The sequence below is a fragment of the Triplophysa dalaica genome, chromosome 1 (genome assembly GCF_015846415.1).
Source record: "Triplophysa dalaica isolate WHDGS20190420 chromosome 1, ASM1584641v1, whole genome shotgun sequence".
Lineage (NCBI taxonomy): Eukaryota > Metazoa > Chordata > Actinopteri > Cypriniformes > Nemacheilidae > Triplophysa > Triplophysa dalaica.
The window spans coordinates 25,691,383-25,713,443 of record NC_079542.1 but is presented as its reverse complement, the minus strand read 5'-3'; the positions used below and the strand labels follow the sequence as shown (position 1 = coordinate 25,713,443).

At 40.3% G+C, this 22,061-nt stretch overlaps 1 protein-coding gene across 5 annotated transcripts; it reads left to right on the top strand.

Moving 5' to 3' along the window:
- The first annotated feature begins 4,909 nt into the window (after window positions 1-4,909).
- LOC130420844 (uncharacterized) lies at window positions 4,910-21,849 on the top strand. 5 transcript variants are annotated; one of them, XM_056748346.1, is made up of 16 exons: window positions 4,910-5,042; window positions 5,133-5,246; window positions 5,323-5,498; window positions 5,683-5,873; window positions 5,955-6,083; window positions 15,098-15,410; window positions 15,555-15,927; window positions 16,020-16,598; window positions 16,707-17,069; window positions 17,192-17,382; window positions 17,461-17,797; window positions 18,179-18,803; window positions 18,995-19,183; window positions 19,391-19,438; window positions 19,791-20,257; window positions 20,395-21,849. In XM_056748346.1, the coding sequence occupies exons 4-16, from the start codon at window positions 5,774-5,776 to the stop codon at window positions 20,797-20,799; spliced, it is 4,119 nt and encodes a 1,372-aa protein (XP_056604324.1). In that variant the 5' UTR covers window positions 4,910-5,042; window positions 5,133-5,246; window positions 5,323-5,498; window positions 5,683-5,773; the 3' UTR covers window positions 20,800-21,849. The 5 variants fall into 5 exon arrangements, with proteins under 5 accessions (XP_056604324.1, XP_056604315.1, XP_056604341.1 ...); XM_056748337.1 differs by having other exon boundaries at window positions 5,133-5,498; window positions 5,668-5,873; XM_056748355.1 differs by having other exon boundaries at window positions 4,920-5,042; window positions 5,117-5,498.
- Window positions 21,850-22,061: the final 212 nt, after the last annotated feature.

Genomic DNA, 22,061 nt, shown 5'->3' with positions numbered 1-22,061 from the left:
GAAACGTATGCTGATAGCGCATAAAAACATACATCTTCATTGTTCAACACCTAACCTCGAAGAATCAAATGAAAAAGATAAAATGGATATGATACATAGACGCATTCGTCTGCTTTCATAAGACAAGACGATTTTAGAATTACTCAAAAAGATGCTTGTCCGTTTACAAAAAAGTGAAAAGGTATGAAGAATATAGTAACGAGTCAAAAAGAAGTGTTATTGTCAAAGAAAATGAACCTCTACACGATCATGTGATCCTCCCAGTAATCTTAAAAAGAACAGGGAACTTCTACCAAATGTCTTAATAATTGTAAGATATCGTTTAATAATGTAATGGTTTTATTACCTGCATAATTTTCTTCAACAAAGACTAAGAGGACGTTTGGATATTATAATGAGTTACTTCTATGCAAAGTTCTCCCTGAAGCTACTTTAACAACAAAACATTTCAAATGAGAATAAAAAACTGTAAAGAGTTGTTTTAAATACGTAATGCTGTTGCCATCCTGTGGACAAATTAGGTACTGCTTAAAAATCTAACGCTTTGGATTTCAATTTCAATGCATACGTTTATAGAATTTAGAGTGTTAACTTAACTGGCTGGCATGCAAATTAGATTTCTAATGAGCTTTTTCCTGGTTCTTTTCGTTAACGGCTACAATATCAGAATGTATAGCAGTTTTTCATTGAATTTGTTTTATATTTCATCTATTGACTTAAAACTATGCTGATTTTAACTTGTTGCAGACCCGTCATATTTACCTGGTCCGTCTTAAAATTTAAAATAAGTGGATAGACTTTAAGATCGGTGTACTTTAAACGCACGCCATTCTGAGACGCCACATCTTTAAAAGTCCAAAACGCTGCTACATTCAAAACGAAAGAAATTCTCGCTGCTTGTAATGATTTACGTATAATTAAGCGATTGATCGGTCACTCCAAGACACTTAATGTTATTTGCAACATTATAATAAGCAATGCATTACACAGCCACAGGCATTCGGTTTGCGCACGCGATGGATCGCGTTTTAAAACGTGATTTTTGCCCTTGAAAGAATGCTTACTGTAGGAAGGGTACACTACGTGAACGGTAGTCTCAGATAAGGGGAAAACGGTGTTGTTTTTATTACTGCATTCAATATGTATGACGGCTATATTAACGAAAAACAGCTGTTCATCTCCTCTCAGAACTCGCACTATACAAAGGCTTTGCCCTATATGTGTGTGCAGCATGGTCGTAAATCCCGGGGGGGACGGATCAATTGACCCCTTGATCAATTAAGTTATGTATTGTCATAAATATAATTCTATTTACCTTAAGTAATTGTCTAATTAGAAGAAAATACAAACGCAAAAAATGCGTTTAAAGTTTAGAAACTGTTGAGTTCCCCCACCCCTGCCTCTCACAATGGTTTGTCCCACTGCCTGCTCTTCCCGTTCCTCTCACATTCGCTTTGCGCAACAGATGCAAGACAGGTATGCGGCTTTGTTCATCAGTGTTTGTTCAACTCCAGGAAGAAGGCTACTTTATTCACTTTAAATGAAGTGATTCTCTTTAATGTAGTTGATGCTGGTTCATTAATAAATTAGTTGTTGCAAAAAATGCTGATTATCGATGTATTTTTCCGTGAAGCTGCTATATGTTAGCGATTAAAACGTTACTTAGCTAGTTAACGTTAGCTTGTTAGACATAGGACGTCACACATTGCAACTAACACGCCGAAGCTGTTTCCCATGCATTTTTATATTTTAAGCGACCTGGCATGATGTGAACATTAACGGCCACAATAAGCCACCCATCCTTCCATTCAGGTCCCGTGTCACACACAGCCGCGCACATACAGGTGACAATTTTGTGACGTTGGCTATGTAGCGTCCACAATAGGTGCACAGCTTTCATTCAGTTGGAGAGGATCGTTTTCTCAGCATCTATTGTGTGCAGCATGTGCGCGGCGGATAAACTAAACATTCAGTTTACTGAAACTCGGGCGATTCATCAACGAGTACAACACAGAATCATCTGTCACTGTTACTGACTGTTTGTTTGGGTACACAAACATGAACAAAGTGTGTTGGCGGAGGCTGTGCACTACAGAGGACAATAACAACCACTCATTAATGTAGATTTACGGTGACTTTGACAGACGATGTTGCAGTATAGATCAGGATAACATGTTAATAGTGTTCAAGAGTTTAAAAAGTGACTTATTTTCAACATGCAGTATCATGGGTAGTGTGTTTTTATATTTGTTTCCTGTCTTCACAACAAAGACAAAAAATATATAAATGTGAAAAAACTTTATTGTTAACTTGTATTACAGTTTGTGACAGTTCAGTTTATAATATGACTGGACGTCTGCATGATAAACCTATAAACCCAATGCATTTTGTCGTTTAGTGTCGTATTTAGTACAATTTTGACTGTGTTATTTGTGTCCCCTTCAAAAATTGCTCTTGCGAAATTGAATATGTATTGAGCCCCCCTACTGTTACATGAGATTTACGCCCATGGTGTGGAGCACACGAATGCGATTGGAATTAACCCGAAGATGTGATAATAGCGTTCAGTTTCTTGCACAGATCAATTGACTCGAATGTAACGTCATAAGGGCAGGGATTACTTTTGAATAAACAGAAAGACTACACTCTTATCAAAAAATACAAGAATGTGGAAAATATCATATTGTTATGAATAACATATAAACCTCCCGATAAAAAAACGAGGACTTACATTCTTTCTATTGAAGAAAATAAGGATATTAGAAGAGTAGTATATTTTAGGTTTGTTACCATGTGTAATAAACCTACCGAAGAATTTATATTATTAAAGATTTAACCTTTCTCAACAACCAATACTCTATTGCTTTTAATAATCTGTCGTTAAAAAAGTATATCAGGGGAGAGAGCGAACGCAGTCTCCCACTACCAGATATGATGCAGTCGAGATTCCCAAATGTGGGGAATCGTGCAAAGTCTACTGTACCGTAGACTTTTATGAGATTTCATTGGTCAAGAGTCTACAGTCAACGTAGACTCTGACCGTAGACTGCCAATCATTTGGTCGCGTTGAATGTAGACTAACCAATCAGAGACCAGAAACGGTGGGCTGGTCCGTTTCGCCTGTTGAATGTAGACTATATAATCTGATTAGCCGATCTGACTGTAGACTACCAATCAAATTGCAGACCTCGACTGTAGAATGCCAATCACAGACTTCCGTTGATGCAAATGCTATTTCTAAACATAGATTGACATCTACATTGATCGCTTACATCTTGCTCGTAACAAGTTTCTTTATAGCGCCGATCTTTGTTTTTGCGCTTATGGACGACTGAAAAACTGTTCAAGTTTGAAAAGGTAAGCCAACATACGATCCTTTAGGATCCAGTGTTTGCTAAATTTGCTATCGTGTCTGACGTGACCAGATATATGAGCTGACAAATTATTACAGTCCCTTAAACTCTATGCCCCATGGTAGAGGCATTGTTTATCGTGTCTGCATTTTAATAACCTTTGTTTTACATTATTATTCAACCAAACATCACGAACTATGCATCATTTGAAAGCTAAAACACTCAGCGTATGTTCTGAACTTGCTTTTGCAATCAATTTCCTGTAAAGTTTGATTTAAAGTAGAATCATACTAGTAACCATAAAGTAAGTGTGGTATAGGTAATAAAAATATGACCATGCAAAACTTGGCTAATATAGTGTAATAAACCATGGTTACTTTTATTTTTTGATGAAGAAACTGAAATAAGAATGATTACACAATATGATAGGACACATAATAATATGACACCTATATGCACAGTATACTTGAAAAGGAAATAAAATCATTAGTTATGATGATAATGTAAAATCAGTTTATTGACTTACTTTCTGTATACAGTGATACTAAGCTGGTAAATACATTTTCATTTGAATGCAATATTTAAGATTGTCATTTAGCAGATAAGAGCGTCTGCTAAATGACTAAATGTAAATATAGTTAACAAAGTAATATTCATATAGTATATTATGTATTTAATATCAGAGTACCTCAATATGGCGACAGCCGTCCTTCGAGTACAAAATCCTGATGCTCCAGTGGGTCGTCAGCAGTCCATACTGGTGTCGAAGAGAGAGGCCAATGCTTACATAGAGAAACGCATGAGTTTTCCCCTGCACAGCTGGAAACCACTGCCATCGCCTATGCTGAAAGGGTTCTTCGTGCTGTTGGCATACATGAAGTTACCCTTTGGTCAATACCTCAACGCTGCATTCCACTGGCTTGTGGCCAATGATGTGGGTTACATGAAGTTGTGTGCAATAACGGTTTTATTTGTTTTTTGTTAAGGCAAATAGCATATGTATGTAGTTATAGAAACATATGATGGTTATCAGTGCATATCCTATTATCTTTAAGTCCTTGCTACATTTCAATCTTAATTTCCACACTCGATTAATTGAAATTGCAGTTTGGTTGACAAGCACAGAGCAGAACTGAGCAACTAAATGATTACTATTTCTACACATTGGTAATTTATTGCCAAAAATGCTTTATCATATTTTTTGTATTTGATACATAGATGTCAAGCTCCACCATACGTGATCCCGCATGGCTGGATGACACTCACTTATTAGAGCTTATCAAGTCTCAGGCAACAGCCTCAACTGCAGCCTGATTTAAGGCATTATCCACAGCGCCTTCTACAGCCACTGCAACATCCGCAACAACATCTGCAACAATGGCCACAGCGACATCTTCAACAACCCCATCTACAGCCATAGCAACATCCGCTGCAACAGCAACATCTGCAACAACAACATCTGCAGCAACAGCAACATCTGCAACAACATCATCTGCAGCAACAGCAACATCTGCAACAACATCATCTGCAGTATCGGCAACATCCACAACATCATTCACTGCCACGTGCATATCAAGCACAGACAGAACCCCAGTGACATCGACAGCCATGTCCAAAGCACGGTCACAGACTTCCACAGTCTCATCCTCAGTCATTTCACCTGCAGAACGTTCTCTGAATGACCCATTGGTAAGGCATAACAACATATGTATATGGGTCAAACACAAACGATAATAAATGGAGATAAGTTCTGTATTTTTCAGTTTCGATGTGTTTCAGGTTGAGCTGAAAGGTTGGGTGCGACTGTGGGAAAATCATAATGGCATCCCACCGGCTGACCTGTCATGGGTGATGAAGGACGGCACTGAGAGAGGACTCTTCAGCCCCATCCAGGTTTATCAAAACAGTGCTAGCCTATTCAAGAGGTGGCGGGTTATGAAGTCTGACAGAATGTGGTTTTACCCTCCAGAACCTCCAGGCTATGTCAGCGGTTCTGTGCCAACCCCACATCTCTTTTTCCATGGTCGCATCTTTGTTTGGCGAGCTTTTTGGGTATGGAAATACTCACTTAAGTGTCCTCGTGGTGAAGAATGTGTGGGTTATGGAAAGCCTGTGCACCATTACAAGTCAGGCTACCACACCAGGGTACTACATATTTCTCATCTGATTAGTTGTTATTAAAATTAGCTATTGTTAATTATATTCATAATTATAATGAGTTATTACTTTACAACAATTCAATCTTGTTTTGATAAAATCATATAAAAAAAAAGATTTTATATGTGATTATTTACCTAAGTTTTCTTATGTTTAGTATTGTTTTTTACAGGTTCGTCACATTTGTGACGTTTTCAACTGGTATTGTATGCTGACAGAGGTCTTGTGCTGTGGACAGTGCACCAAGGCAGCCAGGAGTGGCAATGGTGGCAAGGTTGGTCACTGGTTGGCAAGGGATTCTGCACTTTTGTGTCAACTCCGTTAGGCTCATCAGGCCATATTCCCTGCTGTCCTTACAGACAAGTGAGTAAACTGCATGCTTAACATTAATTTAGTTGCCCATGCACTAAGCCCTGTTGGTCTTTTAATTATCATACCTTACAGGCGTGGTGTGGTCTGAACAAGAATGTGGTGCGGCTTCTGAGCGGTATGTGGACGTTCCATATTACAAGTGTCTCCGTGGAAGCAACAGCCTCGAAGGATTCCATAAAGCACTGCCGAATATGATTCCAGGTACAAATTATTGAAACAAACAATAATGATAGAAAGTGTTTTTACATACAATTAATTGAGAGTTAAATAAGATGAATGAGTTTAGACGGTCTGTGTGTTCATGTATAACATATACAGTTGAAAGAAAAAGTATGTGAACCCTTTGGGCTTACTTGGATTTCTTCATAAATTGGTCATAAAATGTGTTCTGATCTTCATCTAAGTCACAACAATAGAGAAACACAGTCTGCTTAAACTAATACCGCACAAACATTATACGTTTTCATATTTTTATTGCACACAACATGTAAACATTCAAAGTGCAGGGTGGAAAAAGTATGTGAAACCCTAGGCTAATGACTTCTCCAAGAGCTAATTGGAGCCAGGAGTCAGCCAACCTGGGGTCCAATCAATGTGATGAGATTGGATGTGTTGATTAAAGCTGGCCTGTCCAATAAAAAACACACCAGTTTTGAGTTTGCTGTTCTGAAGAAGCGTTGTCTGATGTGAACCATGCCTCGCACAAAAGAGCTCTCAGAAGACCTACGATCAAGAATTGTTGACTTACATAAAGCTGGAAAGGGCTACAAAAGTATATCTAAAAGTTTATTTCTACTTTATTTCACAGCGAGTCTCGTTCACAGTTTCTACTTCATGGTTTAGTCACGTTAAATAACAACTATCCTTGAGTGTCTCTTATTTAAATCTTTTTTGTCTCTTAGTCAATATGTTACAAGCATTTCTATGATTCACTCCAAACGCTTGAAATCAACAGTGAGTGTTAGCAGGTATCTTGCTTATCGTAAAGGGGCACAATTTGTGTGTCACGCTTACGTAACTATAAACAAAATCTGCCTTTTATTTGGAGCAGTCAAAATCAGTTACTTAAAGGGATAGTTCACCCAAAAATAAAAGTTCTGAATTCACCCTTTTCTCATTTTCAAACCTGTTTGACTTTCTCTCTTCCGCAGTACATAAAATAATATATAAAATAATATATTAATATATATAAGTTGGCAACTGAACAGCGCTGGCACACATTCACCTCTATTGTATGGACACATATCCAACGCAAGTGAATTGATTTCAGATATCTTCTTTTGTGTTTTGCAGAAGAAAGTCATACAGGTTTAAATGACAAAATTGTGTGTAAAGGAAGACAGAATTTTCATTTTGGGGTGACTTTAAGAGATTAAGGTAGCTGCCTGTGTAGGCAGAAGGGAGTGAGGCAGCTCACTATTACTCTAAAATAAATATGGTTCTTGGCTCATAATCATAAGGGAACCACTTTTAGTGCTGTATAGACCTAATTGTGTTGCTTCAGTGGTTCTTCAGCGGTTCTTTGGGATGAATGATGTGATATACAGAACCATACACGGGCTTAACAGGTTCTTTATACAGAAACGGTGGTATATTGCAACTCGGTCACCCCAAAGGACCTCTAGAGAACCACTGAAGCACCAAGATATGGTACTATATAGCACTAAAACTGGTTCCCCTGTGATTACGAGCAAAGAACCACCAAAGAACAACGCATGGTTGTGGGTTCGGTCCCAGGGGATTGCAAATTCCTATGTAAAATGTATAGGATAAAGCAATGTAAGTCGCTTTGGATAAATCAGTCAATAGGGGGGTTTTCAGCAAGAGGGGGGTTAGAACCCCGGAATCCAGTTCAAAGCTATACAGACTAACATATTGGTGGGCGGAACAATTGCAAATAGTCTCTGCCAACAAGGCGAGCTATTTGTACTCATTGTAAATAGACACTCCGTAAAATTAAAGGCTCAATCCTAGGCTGCTGTGGCAAAGGTTTATGATGGCAATTTAGTTATTACTGTTTTATACAGCCACGCTTAACTACTAATATCTCATTTAAGGAAGGGTCATTATCCTGCTTTATATGTAAACAAGGTCCATAATTAACATTTTGCTAATGGATGGTAAACGGAGAACATTTGCCAACCATAAACATTTACTAAAATGGCATAAAAATGTAATCTCCAATGTTTCGTTAAAACATTTATTTAGTCTCTCATGCATGTGTGTGCTTTGTGGATGACACTCACAGCAGTATAGTCGAGCCAGTCTGTACTCTCTCTCTATGTGACACTACACCTGTCAAAAATAAAATTTTGCTTGCTCAGTGCAAGGAATATGCTGCCACATGGCTGTGCGTAGTTACAATGACATACACAAAAGACATTTGGCTTACACGCTAAGTAACAGGTAAGATTGCTTCTATTGTTTACCTCATTTGTAAGTCAGTTTGGAAAAGGTTGTTTGCTAAATGACTAAATGATAATGATTGTAGATCATCTCTTTGCGAGTTTATCAAACATGTGCAACAGCTTAAGCAAGATTCAGGATGTGTTTCGGGGAAACAATGGGTTTAACCACAGTAAAATAGGTATAATTAATAGTGATTAACCATACCTATTTTTACACACTTTACCTGACGCAGCTGACCTAATAATAGCAACAAACTAAATGCACTCATCCAGCGAACGATCAGCAGATCGTATATCAACTCTAAGAAATATTACATTCCTGGCCTTGGAAACATAACACTCTTAATGTAGTGCAGTACCGCTTCAGAAATTATAACGAAATCAAGCAGTTTAAGTGACGTTAATATGTGATAAGTAAAAACCAAAACAATTTGAGCGTGGAGACAAATGCGGGTTTATTGACCACACTAAAGGGAAAACAAACAGACTAACTAATAAATAACAAACGCTAAACAAACAACACATGAAACGTAAAAGCAGTGAAGATCTGATTCTGTTCCCCATGTATTTAAGCCCTGTGTGTTCCTCAGTTCTTTGTCAGTTATTGTTTATGTTAATGTATGTTTCCTGTTCTCCTGCTCCCGTGTTTGTTTTCATTAAAACCCTTTGGATTGTTCCTGTTGTCAAGCTCGAGCCAGTCTGTACTCTCTCTCTATGTGATACTACACCTGTCAAAAATAAAATTTACTTATCACATCAAATTAAACATTAGGTCCCCCTGAGTTTAGAGTAACTGTGAAATGCTATGACTCCAACATCTTCTCTCTGGATCATGACAGGGAAGTCGCAAGTATTGCATGATCGCAGTCTTTACGCCAGCCTGGGGACCTGCAGCCGTCAGAAAGAAATGTATAAATTATTCACCTTCTAAGGTGTCCTAGCTAAAATCTCCATTAATTAAACATTAGTAAAACCCTACTAATACTTTCAAAGTTAAGTGGTGGTGTATATTCTGAGCTGTTTTCAGTGTGTACCGTACGGGCTGAAAGGAGGTGATAGCATAGATCGATGTTGGCTGCTGTCTCACACAGCTGAGCCCCCGGCCAATGATTTTCTTCACCGAGTGCTCTGCGATTGCTGAAGCGCTGCCTATTCAATTTCTTCTTTTCTTTTTTATTTGTGGTTGTGTGATAGAGTGTGATCTTTAGAAATATGACCGGTTCTGTTGGTGTATGTGGTGTGGTATTGATCGACTGTCTGGGATTAGTTAATGTATGTGTGTTGGCTTCTATATGTTTTGAAGGAAAATGGTATTGAGCTTAAGTTGAGTCTCAGACACCTGGTAATTACTCCAGCGTGCTGTGACTACACTTACTACTTTGTAAGTGTGAAGGACATTCAACCCCACACACACACTTAATACACCAACACGCACATTCATAAAGGCATGCTGACAAAATGCTGATGCTTATTGTACTTTCCATTTCAAAATAGGTCACACAGACAAAATCATCCTGTAAATCACAGACCTAGATACAACCCTGTATAGGCCGAATTTGGATCTATTGACAGAAATGCAGTATAATATACATAACTTTGTCTTCAGAGGTGTATCAAGATCTTACATAATGAAGCCTTATGTTTTCATTATCTTAGAATTAGCTATTTCTGTTTACATACATCGCATGGAATTTGCCATGTTGTTTGTACTGGACAAACTGCTCTACAGAGCACGTTTTGTAAATATGTTATCTCCTTCAGCAAAGAAGCGAAAATGTGATGACATCTTTATCCTGTGACAGCTGCCGTAGGGCTTTTAAAGAGAGGGGGAAGGGGGGAGTGAGCCGGTGGTTGCAATTTCGCAAAATCTCCACTAGGTTTCGCTAAATTTTAGAGACTGGACCATTAAGTCTGAGACATGAGGACATTTCCCTGTTTAAAGGCACTCATGCACACACAAACACACATTGTCTGAGTCTGGAATTGCAGCCGATGGTGTAAAAAATGGAGAACTTCACCTTGAGAGACTGAGGACGAGTAGTAAAAAGGGTCATTATTTGACTGAGCTCAAGGGACTGACCCTGAACATATGGAGCCATAAAAGAAGTAGAAAGCAGGAAAGTGTTTGATTACACATGAAAGACAGTTTTAAGGCAAACGCGCTTCATATGAGTTTCAGAAAGCGAGAGACAGACTTTGAGGACTTGAGAGAATGATGCGAAATGGTGAGGATGATGGTTATGGTGATGATAGAGGTAATGATGATGGATACTTGATTTTTTCACATTTACAAGGGAAAAAAGTTTTTTTGAGAAGTCGTGCGTGTCTGTGTGAAAAACACGTCAGTACTTGGGTGTTGTGAGTGGTTGACATGATTTGGTTGCTAGCGTGTTGTTATGGTCTTCTATACACTCAAACCGTTTTTGCCAGTACATTGCTTCAAACAATCTTGGTATTATTCTGTTTTGATAGCAAAGAGATGAGGAAAGGGTATCTATCTTTATGATATCTGATATGACATAATACCGTGATGTGTTTGCAATCAGCCATGAGACACATATACAGACACTGGCTCCATCTTTTCCCCACTCACAGCTGAATGTTTGTTCCTGTGGACATCGTTTCACGATTTAACGGGTCAATCAGGAAAACAGAAGGCATTCTTCGGCTCCTCGCTTCACTTAAGACCCCCGATACTTCAATATGTGCCGCATTATCATGTCAGCCGACTTCCGCTAACCCTGCTGTAGAGGCCACTGGGGTGATGATGTCTCGCTGATTGCCCTTAAATATCCAACCAGCTCAAGAGTCATTGAATCATCTTTTTGGGAAAGAGAACGAGGTGCATCACTTCATCAGTTAACCACGGGTCACTCAGAAGAAGCAAAGATTATCGAGTCCTCATTAATTGGACTTGTGAAATTGTTATGTTATACATCTTTGATCATATGTTGTTTTAGTGTGGTTTAAGCACATTATATAAAATAGTGGCGCAATAATAAAGTAAAACGATGGGGAAAAGGAATAGAGAAGAGGGGACTAGTCACATAGGAGAAGATAAGAAAAAGGAATGGGAGTGCAATGATATTTAGAAAGAAATAGAGTGATGGGGTGAAATTACTGGGGATGGTGCTCAGTCAAGGGTATAGACCATCCAGACAGGCTCTTCAGAACTGCCCCTGTAATGACAAAAAGACAAAGAATTGAATAGCTTGAGAGTGAGAGAGAATGAAAGAAAGAAATCAATAAACTATCCCAGGATAACAATACAAAAGTCCCCCTAAAGGGGTGAAAAAATCGTACAAAAAAACCCCAAAATTATAAGTCGCTTATGATTCTTGGAGAGATACAGAGGAAAACTAATAAAGTCTGAATATGGAAAATGTCGTAGAGATAAAGAGAGTGATATTGAAGATGTCCGAGTTTAAATTGTTTAAACGCCTGCAAAGACTCTTTTCTCACATTTCTTATGCCCAGACATGTTTTGATTTTTAAATTAAAAACGCATCTAAACACACACAACCTTTTCAAACTGTTTCAGGAACATCAGTGTGCATTTATACAGAAAAAAACAGGCTTGAAATTATTAAAGATGACCGAATTGACTTGATTAACATATTAACAATCTACATATTGTCTTCCTGTTGTTTTAAAACAAATACAGCAAAAGCTCTATGTGGATTTTGTGACAAGACTCAAAAAGTTTAGATTTAGAAAAAAGTGAAAAGTCTTAGAAAAGTTTCAATTTCTGTGCTTTACTCTCAGATAGCTTGATGATTCCCAATATCATATAGATTCAGACTGACCAAATGCATACAGAAGACGTTGCTCTTTTGAACAATCTCGATTGGAGTCATTCGGATCATTTAATTAGATTATTCGGAGAGTGCCAGATGTGCTGTTTAGAGACATGCCATAGTCATTGTTACCACAACACAAAAGAAGTAGAAGAATCCAAAGGTTTAAATGGGATTCTAAAAAAGAAGATAATAAGAATTTAGACACAGGGTGAGTGAGTTTTATAGTTTGCGCAGTTGCGGTATATAATTTTATATAAATATAGTTTCGTAACCTAATTCTACAGTTAACTCTTTCATTTTCATTCTTTATGTATAAAGATTTTGTCTGACAGCAGTGACAATTCAAATAATTTTGAAGCCACTCTGTCTGAAACATTCATTCACCAATTCACATTTCTCGTTTGGCTCTCAGCGGAGGCGGTCGCATTTTCTCACTCCCCGTCCTTGCCCTTATTTTCCCTTCTCTTTGTCTCTTGTCTCGTCTCATCTATTGAGAGACTCTCTCTGCACTGCCCTCCAAACTTGGAAAATTATGGGAAAACTGGGTTCGGGGGAACCCGTCTGCCCTGACGGAACATTCGCAGCTGGCTACAGGATGGACGGCGAGATTGCGGATCGTGTGTCTGGCGGCTCTTTCCGTTGAGGACATCGAAGATATTGACCTATTTGGAACCATGATAATAGGTCTTGTGCTGATTGGATTAGGCTTTACCCTGGGTTATCGAAAAATTCATTAAACGGGAACAGCTGTCCAAAGCCTCACAAGGCTGCCCGTATCGATTGAAGCTGTGGGAAGAGCGGTCAGCATTGACTGAGACTATTAATCGAAATATGGTTGTTATCAGGGAGATTCTAACAGCTTTGGGAAGGAAAATTGACAATATCGGAGATCCGAACGACAATTGACAATGAGGATTGCCGTGACATATTGGAATATGGTTACCTGACTAAACAAATCAAAATCTTATCTTTTCGGCTCCCCGGCTCCAGAAACGGCCTTGGCAAAGAACGCAGCTGGAAAATTAAATTAACCCTGTGAGAGAACTGCAGCAAGACGCTCTTGCGTTCCTCCCCCACTCTAAAGACTCAGAACTATCAAACACACACACACACTTTTGGACCTTATCCCTCCCACTCCTCCGTAGCTTTGAACCGCCAGCCTGACAAGTGGGTCTGTGAACGGTGCCGTAATGGCACTGGACCGGATGGCTGCATGCCGGAGCTGGATTATCTTACCCTGTTGCAAGTCTTCTCTATGGTGTATTATGTGTATCTGTTTTTCTCTCCACTTCCCTTATGTTTGCTGTATTTTTCTTCTTCAATCCATTTCGTTACACTGTACTTGTAATATGTGTAATGACAATAAATTGAATCCAATCCAAATGCTGCAGGTCATTATTCAATGTGTAGGCTATAATAAATATTTGACAATATTTTGATCTGATAATGATTCATATTCTGTCATATGCCTATCAAAAACTGTCCCAGTATTTAAGAATCTGTGACTATTCACACATGTGAGGTGTGAGAAAAAGGGTCTGCCTACGCTTTTTCTTTGTTTTTGAACCTAAGTGAATTAACATGACAGCGAAGAGCGATGAAGACCTATAGTACAGACCCTATGAGGTAAAGCAATATTCACTAGAAGTGCCAGTTCAACAAAGTTTAAGAAACGTCAAGCTTGAGTGAGTTCTTTTGCCTTGGGGATAGGTGGGGGATTTTGGGCTGTGTTACTGGTGGGGGGGGGTTATTTATGGAATGGAAGAATAACATTTGTTTCAGTAAAGAGTAAATCCTGAATAGTCAAATGTGTGAGAGCTGGCAGGCCTGCCACTTCATTTCTAAAAATAACATGTGAATTCTTGCAAATGAAAATTTGCCTTGGTTACTCAATCCGCTACATAGAATTCCAATGGATTGTAAATTAGATTGAAAGATAATCTACTTTTTACCATCTTAATCAGGGGAGAGCGCGAACGCAGTCCCCCACTACCACAAATTATGCAGTCGAGATTCCCACATTTGGGGAATTCGCAGGAGTTGTTTCTACGGTCGTGCAAAGTCTACGGTGACCGTAGACATTTAGGGTATTTCATTGGTCGAGAGTCTACAGTCACCGTAGACTCTGACCGTAGACTACCAATCGGAATGCCGTCATCGACCGTAGACCACCAATCAGGGCACGGAGAAGATGCGCTGCTCCGATTGGAGACTCTGACTGTAGACTACCAATCAAGTTGTAGTTCGCGAGTGTAGACTACCAATCACAGGCCTCAGATCCTTCAACACATGTTGTCAAAGAAGAGCGCTAGCATCTTATTAACAACTTTATTTTATTATTATTTATTTACAACTTTTTGGTTACATTTCTTTGATGTGCATAATATTAAGAAGATTTCAAGCGAAAGTAAGAAAAAGGTAAGTCAATATCTGTTCATTTTCCACTTCGCGTCACATTTTGATTGATGTTACATACTGGACATTGAATTTGCGATGTTTAGGCGACCAGATTTCTCAAATAAAAGTGTAGGATATTCCAAATACTATCACTTTTTGTAGCCCTCCTACTACTACTTGTATTACTTCGAAATAAATCATGTAAAGGTCAGGTTTTTACGTTCTGTAACCAATGTTAACCTGTTGCCAACTTGAACACGCTTTAATAAATCATAACGTTACTTCGGTAGTGCAGGAATATTTAAGTTGAAGACGATTTAAAAAGTATGAATCATGCTTACATGTGAAATTACTGTAAATGGACTTTCAGTCTTCTACAAGACACAAAAGAAGATATTTTGAAGAATGTTGCTAACAGACACTCAGTTGCATTGCTTTTTTGTCCATACAATAGATCACAGTGATTATACCTGTAATTTATCTTTGCACATGAATATTACTAGTGATGATGTGTGTAAGGCTTTACTATGGCTGAAAGGGAACACATTGTTAATTGGCTGGTTATTATCAGTGCATTATTGTCATCTTGAAAATTGTGTTTTTATTTCAGTTCACCTTGATATGGCGAGGCCAGTCATACGTCTTCAAAACCCCACTGCTCCAGAGGGTCGTCAGCAGGCCTTATTGGTGGCAACAAATGAGGCCCGTGACTGCAGAAACAGGAGAATGAGTTTTCCTCTTCCCCCTCCTCAGCTGCTCTGTGATTCCACTGCACTGGCCCATGCGGAAAGAGAACTACGTTCTGAAGGGATAAGAACACCATCACGACAGCAGTGTCTGGGGAAGATGGTGCTACCCTTCGGCCAGTATCTTAACGCACCATTTCACTGGCTTGTGTCAAATGATGTGGGCTACATGAAGTAGTAAGCGTCTTCTTTTTAAGGATTAACAGAAATCATAATTTTCAAAAGAATTCAATAGCAAATACTCTCTCAGTCTATTGACAGAAGTATGTGGTTGTTATCGCTGTGTAGGCTACTATCTTTTAAATTATTTTTTAATTGCAGCTTGATCGACAAGCACAGAGAAGAACTCTCTAAAAAAGTTGGAAAGGGGCAAGCACAAAATGATTGGATAAAAGACCACCTGGCAGAGTATGCAGAGAGCTTTCCAGAAGTTTCAATCGCTCTGGAAGCCAACATCCACCGATGTGTTTACGGACAGAAGGGGTTTGAGAGCCATAGCTTCCAGGAGATGTGGGAGCTCTACAGCCAGTATTCTGCACAGAAGGACAGGCCAGATGATTTTGGTACGAGTCAGAGGGAAACAATACAAAAGGCATACAGCTCTGTTAGCCGCTGGCTAAATACACCTATAACACACATCACCAGTGTGCAGATGAAGAGATTTAGAAAATACATTTATGACAAGAAGACTCAAGTAAGTTATCTGAATCACAAACCATATTCCCGCAACATTGAATGAATGTTTTCAGAACATAAAGCCCACTATTTACTTTATTTATAATACAGAAGTCAAGCTCTTCAATCAGTGACCCCTTATGGCTGGATGATACCCACTTGTTGGAGGTGATCAAATCTGAGCCAATGGCTTCCACAGCATCATGCGCAGCCTCAGCATCATCTGCAGCCCCAGCAGCCTCAGCATTATCCAAAGCCTCAGCATCATCCACAGCTCCATTCAAAGCCTCAGCATCATCTGCAGCCCCAGCAGCCTCAGCATTATACAAAGCCTCAGCATCATCCACAGCCTCATCCAAAGCCTCAGCATCATCCAAAGCCTCAGCATCATCCAAAGCCCCAGCATCATCCAAAGCCCCAGCATCATCCAAAGCCCCAGCATCATCCGCAGCCCCAGCATCATCCGCAGCCCCAGCATCATCTGCAGCCCCAGCATCATCCGCAGCCCCAGCTTCATCTGCAGCCTCAGCTTCATCTGCAGCCTCACCATCATCAGTAGCCTTAGCATTATGCACAGCCACATCCACATCTTCAAAGGAGTCCTCCTCCACACCTTCAAAGAAGTCCACACCTTCATCAAAGAAGTCATCCACAGCCACGGTCCCAGTAGAACCCAGTAGTAACTCCCCTGTGCGTAATATTTACATGCACAAATGTATTATACATAAATTGGAATAGTTGGAGTGATGATACGCGTGTATTGTTATGTAATTATGTTTTCTGTTTTACATGTTTCAGGTCGAGCTGGAGGGCTGGGTGCGACTGTGGGAAAATCCCAATGGCATCCCACCAGCTGATCTTTCCTGGGTGAAGGATGACACAGAGCGAGGACTCTTTGGGCCCATTCAGGTGTACCGTGACAATGCTGGGGTATTGAAGAGGCGGCGAGTACTAAAATCAGACCGCATGTGGTTTTACCCTCCAGAACCTCCAGGCTACATCAGTGGTACTGTGCCAACTCCACATCTCTTCTTTCGGCGTAACGTATTTGTGTGGCGGCCTGTTGGAGTTTGGAAATACTCACTGAAGTGTCCTCGAGGAGAAGAATGTGTGGGTCAAAGTATGAACGTGTACCTCAACAAATCAGGCTACCATACCAAGGTATTACATGTTGTTAATTAGATATTTATTATTACAGTTGGAATACAACAATTAAATGAATTGTTATTACGAAAATACACAGATCAAAGAAAACAATATTGCCAGATTTTTTTTTATTGCAGGTTCGTCACGTGTGTGACGTTTCCGGCTGGTACTTTATAATAACAGAGGTCCTGTGCTGCGGACCATGTACAAAAGCAGCCAGGAGTGGTGGCATTTGCAAGGCGGGCAGGTGGTTGGCATGGGATTCTGCCATTCTTTGTCAACTCAGTGAGGCTCACCAAGCCATGTTTCCTGCTATTCTGACAGACAAGTGAGTACACTGGAGAGTGGCGTAAACGCAACTAACGTGCCTGGAATTAATTGCCATACTAAAAATCACACTTTACAGGCGTGGTGTGGACAAAAATGTGGTGCGGCTTTTGAGGGACCGGACCGAAGGGAACACCATGGTTAAAGTGTGGCGACAAATTCAGGAGAATCATGTTGAGGAGTATCTCCACAGGAAAGACCTTTACACCACACTCCTCATGACTCTCCTGAAGCCTGGGGGAATCGTGTCAGCCTTAGGACACACGTTTGAGGCTCCACCTCCTCAAAGAGAGCTTCCCTCGGCTCGCCTGCTTCGCCATGCTTTCCTTCTGGCGGAGGCCAGCAACGTACAGGACTACAGGAACCAGATTCTCTCCACTTTTGGCAAAGTGCTAAAGATGGACTCCACTAAAAAGGTACATCCAGCAGTACACAATATAGTTTAGAATATTTCTTTCATTATTTACTCACCATCACATTTGTCCAAATCTGAATGACTAACTTTCCTCTGTAAAACACAAAGATAGATACAGAAAGAATTACATTTTTGGTGTGTTCACTGTTTTGAAGGCAAGGCAAGCAATTTTAATTATATAGCACATTTCATACACAAGGGCCTCTCAACGTGCTTTACATAAAATGATTCACAAAAAGAAATAAGACGTATCTTTAAAATGCAAATGATTTAAGATCGCAAATACTTTCGATTTTAAGAAACAATAAATCAGCAATAAAATTGATTAAAAATACAAGTGAATACAAGTTTATTTACGTAGCGAGTATCTCGTATCTTGCAGGTGGTGAAGAAGCTGTCTGGGGAGGGTAAAGGCACGGCGGAGTGGTTTACCAGCATAGGCAATGAGCATTCGCAGATTGTCTCATTTGTTCTTACCTGTGAAGAGTCCACTCGGTGTCTGAAGCCAATGTGTCAGGGAGTAATGGACCGCTTCCACCAGGCCAATCAACCTGTGCCCAACATCTTGTACATTGACCGCGGGTGTTGTCGGGCACAAGGCCCGAGCGCTGTGGAGAGCTTATTCCAGACGTGGGTTGAGAATGGTATGGTGGTGCGTTTGGACATCTTCCACTGGATACATCGCTTTGATGCAGCCATTCGTACAGACAGCCACTCCAAGTACGCTGTGTTCAAGTCTGCCCTAGCAGGAGCGGTGCTGGCCTACAACCGCACAGACTTGGAGCTGCTCATCAAAGCTGTTAGAGCGAAGGACCCGACAGTTTTTCACACCGTGGCTGATGAAGACATGATGCGACTTTATGTATCCAGGGAACAGCTGAAGCACCACGTTCGCAGAGTCACACTTGGGGCTCAGGAGACCTTCCGGCTTGTCCAGATAGCCATAGATGAGCTCAAAGGTCCTGCTGGGCTAGACGAGAGTGGAGTCAGCCTCTTCAAATCGGCAGGTAAATCATTTGATGCAAAAATATAAAAGCGCATAAACGGTACATGTACACTTTATTATCTATATATTGTTGCACTGCATACTGTGCTGTGAGCGTGTCATGTAAATAAACAGTATATTAATCATGTGCTGCTTACACATGTCTACCATCTCATGAATATCTCATTGAATATTCATTATTATTTTTTACAGAAGCAATAGACGGTGTATGGGAAGGCCAGCAACGACACCTAGAGTGCATTCAGGATCCTCCAGAGATGAGCATGTACAGAGTGGCTCATAGCACCAACATCAACGGGGTGGACCTTCCTTATTTCAAATGTCTCCGTGGAAGCAACAGCCTGGAAGGATTCCACAAAACACTGCCTCACATGATACCAGGTAAAAGTAATACAAATGTGCAAGATGTTGTCAGATATTCTGTCCTTACCTCTTATATGTGATGCCCCCCAATTGTAAATGTGCATTTTGGAGCCTTCAAATTCTTGTCTGATTTTATGAAACATAAATGCTGTGATAGCACTTACTCATGATTGTCATGGACACACCAAGGCTACACACTCATTGATTGTCTGATCACCCAAACAGACTCTCAGATCGATCGCTCCTCGTTCCTGGAAAGAAATCTTCAAATGAGTTTGTGAACCGAACGTTTATTAGAACCTTACCAGTTATTAAATGTACTTACCTCTCTTGGATAACCACTGCGCCTGCTCTAATCATTACTGGACTACTCATTACCCAGCTTCTGGTCAGATTATCTGCTCTGCTCTGCCTTTCTCCCTTTCATGCTTTCCTGCTCAATAGTTCTTTATCTGTGCCTGCTGAACTGCATCATACTCACCTGACATACTCACCTGCTGTGCCATCCGTTGATTTTTTTGTAGTGTACTTACTTTATATCCTGCTGCAAATAAACACTGCTTCGAGTCATCCTTAACATGTATGGTCATATCATGATTTTAATGCCTTTTTCTGTCGGTTCAAGGTCCCCACTGTGCTGCACGTCCATATCAAGTTTACCTGATTAGTGGAATCGCTCGGTGGAACTCAGACCGCAGCTCTGATGCTGTGTTTGGTGGGAAAGGCAGAAAACTTAGATCCTACTCTGCACCTCTGATCGAGCGCCTTAACACCCGCTGCCAGCAGCTGTTTGGAGAAACCGTGGAGAAGAATTTCCAAGCCCCTGCTGCTGTGACATCAAATGAGCTGCTTGGTTTGGAGTACCTCTTTAGCCAAAGCACAGGTGAATCTGTTGCCTTCTCCCTCAGTGACCTCTCAAAGGATGGTCCCAGTCCAGAGGAGGAAGTGGTTCAGCCAGACGAGCTTGACCCCAATGAGGATGACGAGGCCTACCAGAGCGACCCAGAGGCAGACCAGGACAGGATGACTACTGACCCGGCCCACATAAACCTTACCATGGAGGAAACCACCACTGCTTACCCTCCGGCCTTTGTGAGTCATTTTCTATTCACTCGAATGAATCAGTAGCATTTTTACAATCTTTTTAGTCTGAGTGTAAACTGAGTTTTTACAAAGCCAATTGATGCAAAAAATGTATCTTAACATGGGTTTGTTCTATATTTCAACAGGAGGATGCCTGTAGCCCCAACCCGCTGCCTGGATTCCAGCAGCCGGAAAACTTCTGTTCTCTGCTTGTGGAGATTGGCAAGACTGAGAATAAGCTGAGCCTGATGACAGGGCAAAGGAACAGGCTCGTCGCCGCATGGCACGCTGTAATGGAACATGACAAGCAACCACAGAAGTTTCATCATCTGTACAGAACACAATGGGGTAACACGTTGTATTGCCACACAAAGAGGGACGATCATGCTGATGCTGCTGTGATTCAGCGGGTCAAGATGGCCAAACGCTACGCACCGGCTCAGCAGGACATCAGCGCTCAGCAAAACCGACTAATGTACACACTGGTCAAACTTCTTTGGCTGGGCTTACCTCAAAGATCCAAAGCAAGCCCAGAAAAACACCCATTCTGAAAGCCTATGAGAGAATTCAGCACCGCATATTGTTATTGGATCCAGTGCTGAGTAATGTGGGTATTCCTCTACCAAAAATTAACAACAAGACGGTGAGGGATTTCATCCGTCGTCAAGAGAGGCTCATCAACCTGCAGTCAACAAGAATGCCATCGGCCTCAATATCAAAGATTACGTCTGTCTCCTCAAAAGACTTACCTCCAGCACCACATCAACCGTCGGTTCTCCCTCCACCTGTATATCAACAGATTGTGTATGAACACATTCCCAGCAAGGCAGGGACCAAGGTCTTAAAAGAACGATCAGACATGGTAATGACAGCTCCTAAAACCTCGTCCCGGGTAATGCCAGCCATGTCTACCGTCTTCAGACCTCCACCAAGAAACACTTCATCCACTGCTCCTACACAAGAGATTCCGGCTACGTCCACCAGCACCACACCCTTGACAGTGTCTTCTGGCCCCACTGACACACCACAGAGTATTGACACCCCCTCAGCCTGGTCCAGAGCTACAGTGTACAAAAGGAAAAGCACAGACAATCCTACTCAAGTTGGAGTCAAACTGTCACGTGTACATAACTTGCCTGTTTGTACGCTTTGCCACCAACCCACTCAGGGACACAAAAAATAAAAAAAAAAGACTTTTTGTCCTGTGAAAATGATGTCGACCTCCTTAGGATTGGACAACAGAGTGTTCGACAGCTATGAACACTTTACCACAGTTGTGGACTCACTAAGGTGAATTTTGTTTTGCCTTTGTGAGATAGGAATAGCGTTTTTATTTCACGTAACCGCACTTTTTACTCACTATTTTTAATTATATAAAGTTTATGTGTGTATCTGCTGTATCTTTTAACCCATTTTTAAAAGCAACAATATATAGGATATTGTATATATTGCCTTTAATATATTTTTCTATATCACTTAACTATTTTATACTTGATGTAACTGTGATGCTTGTCTTGAATATTGCATTTTATTTCATTCCAGTTATATTTTATCTACCTAACCTTACCTTATATTTCATATTATATTATATTTTGTGTTAAATGTAACCCAACGTTGTTGCCATTGTTATATATATTTCATGTAAGTTTAATAAAAAACATTTATACTTCAACGGGACTGAATAATACAGCACTCTAGGTTGATTCTTTCTAAAAACAGTTTTTTATTTATTGTATATCCAATATGCTTATTTAATATTTCTTATTGTAAGTAACTAAATGAACTAATAATGTACGTTAACAATAATGTATCC